Genomic DNA, 12,079 nt, shown 5'->3' with positions numbered 1-12,079 from the left:
CTGCCAGAGGGTCGCGGGGGGTGCTGTGCCAATCTCAGCTACATCGGGCGATAGGCGGGGTACACCCTGGACAGTTCGCCAGTCCATCGCAGGGCCACACACACACACACAGATAGAGACAAACAACCATTCACTCTCACACTCACAGGGTCAATTTAGAGTGTCCAATTCACCTATCCCCACATTGCATGTTGTTGGACTGTGGGAGGAAGCCGGAGAACCCGGAGAGAACCCACGCACACACGGGGAGAACATGCAAACTCCATGCAGAAAGGCCCTTGTTCCAACCGGGGGTCGAACCCGGGTCTTCTCGCTGCAAGGCGAGAGTGCTAACCACTACACCACCGTGTGGCCCGCCATAATATATATATGTATGTATATATATATATAGACGTACAGATATTTTTATATATATAAGACTGAAGGTCACAGTTGAAGGGCATGTTGAGCCGGTGTCGTCACAGGTCGTTACTGGAGTGTCAACATTGCAGTCAATAAGCTCCCACATTAAAAGTACATGCAACATATTGAGCGTATGTACTAAACCTTCAGCCAGCTCATTTAGTTTTGCATAACACGGCTCATGTGTGTCACAGGCTGAGCTGTGCCTTAAATGTACAGCAAAGCAAACCAGACTACAGAAACAGTGCAGTGGTTCAGTGCAGCAGCTCTGAGGCCATTTGTTGGTTCATTGATGCCTGTCATCGATTCCCCTGTCACTTCCTCTCAGCTATAGTGTGCCATTGATTGTTTTTCAGAGTTTGGCAAATGTTGGGCTGCAGACTGCGAGCTGAGGGTCAGTCCTCTGCCGCGTGCCAGAGCGGACGCCTGCAGAAAACCACATGTGCGTTTGTTTCACCTAAATATGAAGCGCAACAGAGCAGAGTAAACGTTCTTGAACATACTTAAGGATGGGAGTTTGATTGATCATGGCTGACTGCTGGTCAAAACCAAGGAGGATCTGACTCGCTGTTTTCAGATCAGGTAAGATATCTTATTGATTATCCAACTAAGAATGTGAAGAATTGGCTCAGCTGGTTTCTCTGTCATGCAGTTACACTCAGGCAGACAAGAGTGAGTGAGACTCTACTGGATTTGAAAGATGAATTTTTTTGGGAGGGGCACAGCTAGACTGGCATTCTGGGAAATCAGAGTAGAAGAGTTTGTTGAGGTTGAGTAGTGTGTATGAAACTTCACTGAGTAGTTCCCCTTTTTTGCATCGTGATAGGAATTTCCCAAGGAAACTTTTGTTCAGCAGTCATTTCGACAGAACAAACACAGGTGCTAGTGGCTGTGTTCAGTTTAAGAGCTAAATTGAACTCAAGCGTTGTTAATATAATTATTTATACCTGTGATTTTCCTATTGTGACCTGTCAACATGTGAACATTAAATTTAAGTTTTACATTCAGAAAGCTACAACATCAGATTGCCAATCAGAAATACTTTATTAACTGAATAACAGAAGATAACAGAGATTCCCGGCTTATTGTAACAAAATATAGTAAGAATAGGTATTAAAAGAATATGACAAATCATATAAAATAACATATTCATTACAGCCTCATTATTATTATACAATAATAATCATAATAATAACAAAGTTAATCAAATAAATGATGGAAGGTGTGGGGACGGGTGGACAGTTTGTATGGACTGATATTCTTTTTCTCCGCTCTCCTGCCTCTAACTCTGAATAAATAATAATGGTTTGTATTCATAGCACTTTTCTAGTCTTGATGAACTCAAAGCTGCTTTACATTACAGTTTTGTCATTCACCCATTCACTGACACATTCATGTGCAGCACTTTTTCTATTGCACATACTTCACATCTATTCACGTGCTGCCAACACAGCTGTCAGTAGCAGTGTGGGGTTAAATGTCTTTCCCAAGGACACATCAGCATGTAGACTAGCAGAAGCCCACAACCTTCCATTTAAAAGACAACTCAGTCAACCACTGATCCACTGGCCCAACTAATAATAGAACTGCAAGAAATCCATGACACAAAAGTAATCAATTTTTTTTATATACTACATTAATCAATTTAGGGAAATTATTTATCTGCATTTGACTCATCCTAGAATTAAGAGCAGTGGGCTGCCACATTGAGTAGGGCCCAGGGAGCAATGGGGGTTGGGTATCTTGCTCAAGGGTACCCCAGCCCTTTTGACCTGGTGGGGACTTGAACCAGTGACCCTCCATTTACAAGACAAGTTCCCTTTCCACTTGGCTATGGGCTGCCCGAAATTATTTATCTGCATTTGACCCATCTTAGAATTAGGAGCAGTGGGCTGCCACACTGAGTAGCGCCCAGGGAGCAATAGGGGTTGGGTACCTTGCTCAGGGGTACCCCAGCCCTTTTGACCTGGTGGGGCTGCTCGTGGCCAAGTGGCCAATAAAGAGTAAAAAAAACCATGTGTTCTGTTGTCGGGTGACGGTAGCTCAGTGGACGGGCGAGTCGTCTTTCATCTGTGTCTTCTATCTACATGCCGCTGTGTCCTTGGGCAAGACACTTAAGTGTGTGACTGGGTATAACAGATGAGTGATAGAAGATGCCCTGAGTGAAGCAGCTTTGAGTGGTCATCAAGACTAGAAAAGCGTGATATAAATACAGACCATTTGGCAGAAATAGCAATGTTTTCCAACAGAGCTCCATGTCTGACTCAGACCTTATGAAGACTGGGGGACCAGGCAGCAGGGGCCCTGAATGCCACTCACCCCCAACTCCCAGGATGGAGCTCCTTAGTGCCTCCAAGGTGAAGGACTGCTCTCAGAACGTCAAAGAGAAGGTCACACAGGTAACAAGGGCCGAGAAGCTCATGTGGACTTGGACCAACTCAAAGTACTGTCCCATTTACAGACACAGGCAGCTTTTATCTTAAACCATCACAATAATAATGACTTGATTTGTAAGAATTCACAAGGCTTCCAGGAGGCTGCTGTTAATCCAGCTGCCTGTGGAGAAATCAGCCGCTGCCTCGGTGGCTCAATGTTTTCCGCCTGGGTGTGAAAAGCAAATTTATATTTATTCACAGTTCAATTCAGTTCCACTATTGTTTGTGCTGCAGCCCTGAGGCTCAGCTCTCTGCATCACTGCATATGAGGGACATGGAAACAAAAAAGAGCAAGTGTTTGCTACCAGCAGCTTCACATCTCAGAGATTTGAAGCCCATGTAACTGCAGGCTAGATCTAACTGCTCAAAGAGAGAGATTCATTAGGGCAATATTATATTGAAAGTAGGCTGGAGTTGATGAGAGGACTTTGACTGTGACGTCACTGCATGGTCCAGCTCTCAGTCAGCTCCTGCACAGCTGGTGACAGCTCACTGGCTGACTGGTTTATCTATGCTGCACATTTGTTTCTTTTTACTTGCTACTATCGGGATATAAGTCTCGCCTTCATTGACTCACCTGATGAGAGGATGGTTAAGGACTTGTTGGACCTGCAAGGTCACAAACCCCCAGCATGCAGCCTCAACCAACAACTGTGTCTTCTAGAAAGGTCTGTTTGCTTCATTAGTCCAGAAAATTTTTTTTTACATTTTAATGCAATTGTATTTATTTGCTTTGTGGGAAAGTAAAGTTGAGATTTCCTTATGAAAATCCATGTTGACACATGAGAATCATTGCATACTGGTGCATTCTTTATGTGTAGGTACTTTCTCTGGAGTCTGATGTACTTCCTGAATACAAACTCCAGGTGCCAGAGACAACATGGTGGATCTTGCTTCACTACAGCCCATTCAAGGCCTTCTGGGACTGGCTCATTCTCCTGCTGGTCCTCTACACGGCTGTTTTCACTCCATACTCAGCCGCCTTCCTCTTGGACGAGCACGGGGATGTGCGACAGAAGACATGTGGCTACACGTGTGACCCTCTGAATGTGGCGGACCTCATGGTGGACGTGCTGTTCATTGTGGATATAGTCATCAACCTTCGCACGACGTATGTGGACCAGAACGACGAGGTGGTCACGCAGCCGAGCCACATTGCCAAGCACTATGTTAAAGGCTGGTTTGCTATTGATCTGTTAGCAGCGATCCCGTTTGATCTTCTGATTTTCAGATCTGGCTCTGATGAGGTAAGAACTCAACGTGCCTGTGAACCTCACTGCAAAAACTAATATTCAAGAAAGTAGAATAAACCTTGTTTTCATAAATGATCTTGGCAAGTACATTTTGCACTAGAAAAATGATCAAACTTAATAGGCAGCCCATGGCCAAGTGGAAAGGGAACTTGGCTTGTGATTGGAGGGTTGCCAGTTTGAGTCCCTGCCAGGTCAAGGGCTGGGGTACCTCTGAGCAAGGTTCCCAATCCTCATTGTTAATTGGACATTCTAAATTGACCCCAGCCACATCTATTGCATCAGGAAGGGCTTTAAAGGGTCCTCTGCTGCAACGATTCCGAGCCAAAAGCAAAAAAAATTATAATCTCACTTTGTCTTAATAAGATACAACAGATTATTTTAAGCTTTAATTGCCAGCTAACATACAAATATAATAAGTACTCTTTCTTGATTATGCTGATTTAAAGAATTTGTACCATAGTAATAGTAAGTATAATTTATCACAAGATACTTACTTTGTTAAATTTTGGTCAGTTTTTGTCAAGCTTTTGGCGGCTTTTACTTGCAAAGCACATTACTGTCTAGAGTAGATTTACAAGATTTAGATTTCAAGTAAAATTTCAATATCAGAATATTTAGCTTATTGAACTTTTTTGCAGTGAAAAGTTTTACAGTTTCATTACAAAAATTGTTTTGGCAATAACCCTTTAATATAATACATATGTCATCAAGCTTTTAAACTTCAAAGGTCTAGTGTGTAACGTGTAGGAGGATTTATTGGATTTATAAATGAATATACTACACATTGGTATATAGTACCCATATTCATTTGTTTGACTTTTGTAGCTTTAAAATAAGACTTTCACATACAGTATGTATTATAAGCAATGGCCTAGCTTTACTGAGGCGGCCATCTTGTGCTGCCATTTTCCTACAGCAAAGCAAAAGCTTACTACGCAAACAAAGAAGAACAACATTCTTCAGTTCTAGTTTGGCAAAGCACTCGGGTAAGGGGAGGGTGAGCAGAGGAGTCATATGTATGTTACAATCTGCAGAATAACCACTAGATGTCAATATTTCTTACACATTGGGTCTTTAAGTTCTTTAATGCAACTATATATTGAATGATATACCTGACTAATGTCTTCCCTTTTTAATGGACAAAGATGGCGACCCTAACGAGCCTGCTGAAGACCGCTCGGCTGCTACGATTGGTCCGTGTGGCGAGAAAACTGGACCGATATTCTGAATACGGGGCTGCTGTACTCTTCTTACTCATGTGTACCTTTGTACTCATCGCTCATTGGTTAGCCTGCATTTGGTACGCCATTGGCTTTGTGGAAAGGCCGTATACAGAGACTGGTTGGCTGGACAACCTGGCTGAACAACTAGGCAAGGCATACAACGACAGTGACTCGTCCTCTGGTCCATCGGTCAAAGACAAGTACGTCACTGCTCTGTACTTTACCCTGAGCAGCCTGACAAGTGTGGGCTTTGGAAATGTTTCCCCAAACACCAACTCTGAGAAGATCTTCTCCATTTGCGTCATGGTCATTGGCTGTAAGTTGAATCACACTGTGTCCACATGTCCACTAAGGTCTGCTATGGTTGTAGAAGTCATTGTCCATTCAGGTCCACAATGACACTCATAAACCCTGTGTGCAGCCCAGAATTTATGAACCATGTTTGCCTACATGAGCTTCCCATGCTTGCAGTACACAGACATGGTTGGGGCCATCATTGAAACCACTGACAAACCTGCTTGGGACCAATATTGTAACCCTTGTGGGGCCCACATGGACATGGTGGCAGGGTACAGCACAAACATAATGACCTGCCTCTTTTGCTTCTGTCTCAGCTCTCATGTATGCCAGCATATTCGGGAACGTGTCTGCCATCATCCAGCGGCTGTATTCAGGTACAACCCGCTACCACACCCAGACGCTGCGAGTCAAAGAGTTTATCCGCTTCCACCAAATCCCAGGTGGCCTGCGCCAAAGGCTGGAGGAGTACTTCCAGCACGCCTGGTCATACACAAATGGCATCGACATGAACGCTGTAAGTAGAAAAGTTTGTGAGTGGCTCTTTAATGGTCAATGTTTCTCTGGTATTCCTTTTTGAATGGTTTTGTTTTCCCATGTTCAGGTGTTGAAGGGGTTCCCACAGTCTTTGCAGGGCGACATCTGTTTGCACTTGAACAGATCTCTGCTGCAGAACTGTAAGGCTTTCCGTGGAGGGAGTCAAGCGTGTCTGCGCGCCCTGTCTATGAGGTTCAAGACAGTCCATGCTCCTCCAGGCGATACTCTAATCCACTGCGGAGACATCCTGGACTCTCTTTTCTTCATCTCTCGTGGTTCCATCCATGTCATTAGGGATGAGATGGTGATAGCCATATTAGGTAACATACGGGTCTGTTTGGCAAAAGGGTCCAAAATAGAATTAGAATTAGGGAGTTGTCACAAAATGTTTGTTGCGGTTTTTCTGAATTAATTAATTTTTTATTTCAAAATTACATTTCAGCCAATGAAGGATGTACCCCACCTTTTGCCCTTTGTATGCTTTTTCTTGCAGAGAGGAATAACATCTTTGGTGAAGCTATCCACCTTTATGATGAGCCAGGGAAGTCCAATTCTGACGTGCACACCGTCACATACTGCGATCTTCACCGCATCCTGAGGGACGACCTGCTGGAGGTCCTGGATATCTACCCAAGCTTTGCAGATAACTTCTGGAGGAACCTGGAAGTCACATTTGACCTGAGAGATGTATGGTTGTTAGTTTAAGTTTTTTTATTTTGGAATTTTACTCGGTATAGAGCAATATGTTATGTTCCTTCACAAAATCTCTTCTTTTTTTTGGTGGTCATCAGGCTGATCAAATCTCCCCAATAATAACATCTGATGATTCTGGTGACAGCTGTGGATATCACCATAAGGCAAGATACAAAAACCACTCCCTGGACTGCAGGATTAGACCTGGTGAGAGAAGCGCTCCCTTTCCTTCAGTGTTTTTATGTAACTGTAAAGATCGTCTAAGAACAGATGTGCTGTGTCATCACTTTGTTGTTGTGTCTCTGATTTGCTTCTTCTGGAGCTACATTGGTACAGTCTCCAGCCTCCTGACATCCTGTGTCAGATCCAGAGATACTGTAACTGAGAGACTGAAATATCTTTCTAAAAACAGACGGAATCGATCACGAAGACTCGTACCCCCTTCAGTCCCTCCGGCATCGTCACTCATCTCCCCAGTCCCACTGGGATGACTACTGTAGCTGTGGTTCCCCTTGCTCTCAGTCCGGTGAGGACCTGGAAAAGTCTCACATTCATGGTGCCAAAGTTGAGCTTTACCCTCCAAAGGATCCCTCACAGGATTACTCCCCCTCTGTCATGCAACTTCTGCCCCCAAGTGGCGTGACAGTGGGAAGTGAAGCAGTACCGATCAGGAGCCACCAAGGTAAGTTGGACATGAGTATATATGGATGCTGACTCACAAATGCATCTTGCTTTAGACCCCATGACATGGCTATCAGAGCGCTGGCCATCTACCTCTATTTGGTTCTCTCTTTAGGGATCACCACAGCGGATGATCTGATCCATCTTGCCCGATAAGTCATCATGCTCTGTTGTAGCTGTAATGGTGCTATTGGTTACTCTAAATGGCCATTAATACGGTGACATACCCTACTCTCTTGTGACTTGTTTTAGCCGGAGATGCATAAATATGCAGACGGCTGAGAGCCATAACATCAGGTTTTAAAGCTTGATGGTAGTTGTGCCTTACACTTGGTGCTGGAAGCAGCTATTGCTAATTAATAGAGCTGTTGACTGTTATAGACAACTTTATAAGAGTAGCTAATGTTGCTAAAGTGATTGTGACAAGATATCTGCTGTTGTTGGATAGCTTTGTTCGGGGGGAAAAAAACACCGGTAACAAGGGTATCAGAATTGGCTGAGAGCTCCTTTGAGCTTAACCCTCAAAATGTGCATTGACTGGCTAGTATTTGCATCATGGTATTTGGGGTCATCATAGCTCTCTCTGAATCACCTCATCAGCCAACAAACACAGGAACGCCTGCATACCGTCGACAGACCAAGGCGTATCTTTGCAGACAGCAGTCATGTATGCGGGCTGTAACACACAGGTTTTTAAAAATGGTTTGCTTTGTGTGTTGACGACTATTGACTTCACATCTGCTCAGCTCGTTTTGAACCTTGCCAGAGCAGGTACCAAAAAAGGCACCAGGTACCAGGTACCAGGTACCAGGTACCAGGTACCAGGTAACAGGTAACAGGTAACAGGTACCAGGTACCAGGTAACAAGGTAACAGGTAACAGATAACAGGTACTAACCCTAATGAAAAAGTAAAACAAACCAATAGAGCAGTGCTGGAATGTAATGAAAAGGACCCATTAGTGTTTTTAACATTATGGCTGTTCCCATGGCATTCATCTAATTAAATGGGTCAAAATATGTGACCATGTTGGTGTTTGTTTCTTTTCCCCACCTGCATCTCTGAATATACCAGGAGTGTATCAGTACTGGCCAGACCGACAGTCCCAACAGTTCCCCGGTCGCACGTGGCGATCATCTTCTGTCCGCAACGCATACCACCAACCACCATTCACAGAAGAAAGACCCAGTGAGCTTGAATCTCGACTAGAGCTTTTACATTCACAGCTCAACAGGTGAACTTCCTGTTCTCTTTGTACTTGATTCATTTCTACATCGTTTTTCTTTAAGTCGTTTTTATGTTAAGAAGAATCATCTCATGCTACATTCTTTGTAGTAAGGATGGTCGATGGTGATACTTTCTTTATCTAGATTGTGATAAACAATCTGATGGTGACTCATCCATCCATCCATCTATTACCTACCGCTTTATCCTCCACTGGGGGGGTCAAAGGGGGTGCTGTGAGGGCCATAGGCGGGGTACACCCTGGACAGTTCGCTGATGGTGATCAATAATCAATAATCAATATGATTTAAAGCTGCAATAGGCGGGATTACATTAGAAAAATTACTTAATACTTCATAGTTGAGTGTCATCCCCATGTTGTTAAATACTAATGTGGATAGTGTCTCTCAGCACCATCTACAAGAGAGCATGTACAGCCGGGGGGGGGGGGGGGGTCTTTTAGTGTAATCTGACACAGAGTTGCAGCTGTCTAACGAGGCTCCAGCACTTCACATGGTGGAGAGAGAAAAGAGACTTCCCGTTTGTTTAAAAATAAACGGGGAGGAGTCTGGGACAATGAGACCCAAGCATGGACTAAAATACACAAAATGCAGTACCAGTAGCTGGTGGAGCAAGGCCAATATTGGTGCTATGTGCTTTGATTGAATTAAAAATGCTCCATCATATGTCCTGGTGTGTGTGTAAAAGTTCTGCCATTGTCATTGTTTCTTCATTGTCCAGATTGGAGACACGCATGACGGCAGACATCACTGTTATTCTGCAGCTTCTCCAGAGGCAGATCACTCCAGTTCCTCCAGCGTACAGCACTGTGTCGTCTGCTGCCCCGCCCTCTAACTCCACAGCTCTGTATGTAACTGGGTCGCCAGTAATGCACAACATGTATCCCATCTCTCCCAGCAGAGCGCCCCCACAGGTAAACACCAGTACAAACATTAGACAGTAGAAATGACTCTCATTTATAACTCCTTAATGACGACATTAAAAAGTATGTTATCTCCTTTTTTTTTACTCCAGAACTCAAACCAGACTGACCTTACATTCACCAAGAAGTCCCAGGAGTCTCTGTCCAGTGGAATCCATGTGACTTTGGCATCAGACGACACCATGTTCATGACTGTCACCCCTGAAACTGAGACCCACATGGGGTTAACGCCACAGCTGCCCCAAGCATCAGTCAGATCCTCCAGGCTGTGTGGCAGCCTACGCTGCCCCTCCCTGCCAGGGAACCTGGACCTCAGCCCTGGACTGATAGAGAACCAGAAACACCTGTCAGACCCTGTGCTGCCCATCATCTGAGGACTAAAGTAGTAACACACACTGCTGCATAAGAGTGACATCACTAACACCTTCTGGTGTCTTTAATTTACTGAAAAATGTCATCATTTAATGTTTAACGATTTAGGAACACAAGTTTCATAGTACTGTCACATCTGCTCACTCGATATTTCCTCTTTTTCACGTCATTCCCTGTAAACACTCGTGGTGCACAATCCTTTTCCAGTCTATATATTTAAAAAAAATTAAACATGCATGAAACACGTCACATTTGTTCCATAAAAAGGTGTGTGTGTGTGTGTGTGTGTGTGTGTGTGTGTGTAACTGAACTTACGGTGTCAAGACCTCTCACGAAGAGCAGGAGTTCATCAAGTGACTTCAGAGAGAGATTGACAGGAGCTGAATATGAACGTGACGAAGGTGAAGCATCTGAGCCGGCACGCCACAAACAATCTGAACAAAGTGAAACACAAGTATACAAATTACACACTCTTCCCAATGCTGTGTAACACTAAATTAATAAATAAATAATAAAGCTTTGGAATAATTCTGTTTACAGGCGATGCTATAGGCACAATAGTGTCAGTGCGATTGATTAGTGGAGAGATAGAGTGGAATGACCGATCCACTGTTGTGGAACACTCATTATTCTCTATAATGGGAGACAGAGTATTTTGGGGAGATTGAATCTGGTTTCATCCATGTTTCTTTGCTTCTTTGTGAACATTAATGTTCATATTACAAGGTTATCTAACAAAACTCTGACCCTAACCCAATGATATGCAGCGTAAAAATCTAGTGGACACATGAATGTCAATTTTTATTCCATACCCAGCACTGCATAACACGCAAACACAAGTACTTAACATCCTTCCTTACTGAAACCACCAATGCACGACAAAATAAAATACCTATGGTTTTCACAAGGCGTCATATCTGTTAGTGTTTTTGTTCTGCTTAGTCAGTTTTTGTGTTAGTTTATGTTTAAAGTCACGTTAAGTTCATGTCACTTTTAGTGTTGGGTTTGATTTTCACTTCCCCTTTTATTTTGGTAAACGTCCATGTCTTCCTGTCGCGTTGTTTCTTCATCTGTCTTGACACATCTCCCCTAATTCCCTCATGCACTTCACCTGGTGATCCTTAAGTAATCACTCACACCTGCCCGTGATTCCCTCTTCCCTATATAGTGTCCCCAGTCCCTCTGTCATGTGCCAGTGTGTCGTTTATGCTTCCAAGAGAACACGTCAGAGTCCAAGTCTGCTTCACCTTTTGTTTAGTAGCTCTATTGCTAAGTATAGTCTTCTTTATTTTCTACTTCTGAGAAGAAGTGATTTTGATTTTGCCTTGTTTTGTCCTTCAAGAGAAAACAATAAATACTTTTGAATCTTTCATCGTGCCTCCTGTCTCATGCACTTGGATCCAAGCAGTGTATTCACCCTTCCGAACAGAATGCAAAACGTGAAGGTTTTGGCCAGAAAGAGCCAATCTTGGGGGGAAGAACGCAAGAGCGTCTCACAGCAGAATAATGTGACCATTTCCTCTGCAGTTTCTGAGTCAGGTAGCGCGCTTCACCCTCACCCTCCTCTCCAGTCCGACCTGCATCATGTACCGACTTGCTATCACGATTTAGGGAAGGTGTTCAGCAAATAGGCCACAACTCTGCCACCACATAGGGCATACGTCTGTCCCATAGACCTGTTGCCAGGTGCCACTATCCCCAAGGGGAGGGATAGTGGCACCTGAACGCCAGGCCATGAAAGATTACATAGATCTGTCGCCTTGTTCGGGGTTAATTCGACCATCCTCCTCTCCAGCAGGGGCAGGCTTCTTCTTCGTGGCCAAAAAAGATTGAACACTGCGCCCCTGCATCAATTATAGCCCACTCAACGTCATCACGGTTAAGAATTGGTACCCCTTACCTCTAATGTCCACTGCCTTCGAACAGTTGCAGGAAGCGCGGGCACTTAGTGCAGTGGTTCTCTATTATTTTCTGTCATCCCCCCCAGAGGACAGAAATGTTTTCACACCCCCACGAATTA

The 12,079-nt window shown here is 44.0% G+C and overlaps 1 protein-coding gene across 1 annotated transcript; it reads left to right on the top strand.

The window, feature by feature from the left end:
* The first annotated feature begins 458 nt into the window (after positions 1–458).
* Positions 459–11,440, top strand: kcnh6b (potassium voltage-gated channel, subfamily H (eag-related), member 6b). The gene is made up of 12 exons (XM_058621791.1): positions 459–984; positions 2,652–2,801; positions 3,659–4,084; positions 5,236–5,629; positions 5,928–6,127; positions 6,215–6,467; positions 6,641–6,834; positions 6,939–7,047; positions 7,253–7,522; positions 8,595–8,754; positions 9,486–9,678; positions 9,780–11,440. Exons 2-12 carry the CDS (start codon positions 2,658–2,660, stop codon positions 10,059–10,061), a joined length of 2,625 nt encoding a protein of 874 aa, XP_058477774.1. The 5' UTR covers positions 459–984; positions 2,652–2,657; the 3' UTR covers positions 10,062–11,440.
* Positions 11,441–12,079: the final 639 nt, after the last annotated feature.

Source organism: Solea solea, chromosome 21, assembly GCF_958295425.1.
Source record: "Solea solea chromosome 21, fSolSol10.1, whole genome shotgun sequence".
Lineage (NCBI taxonomy): Eukaryota > Metazoa > Chordata > Actinopteri > Pleuronectiformes > Soleidae > Solea > Solea solea.
Note: the sequence above shows the minus strand (reverse complement) of the source record. Positions and strands in the feature narration are given on the sequence as shown.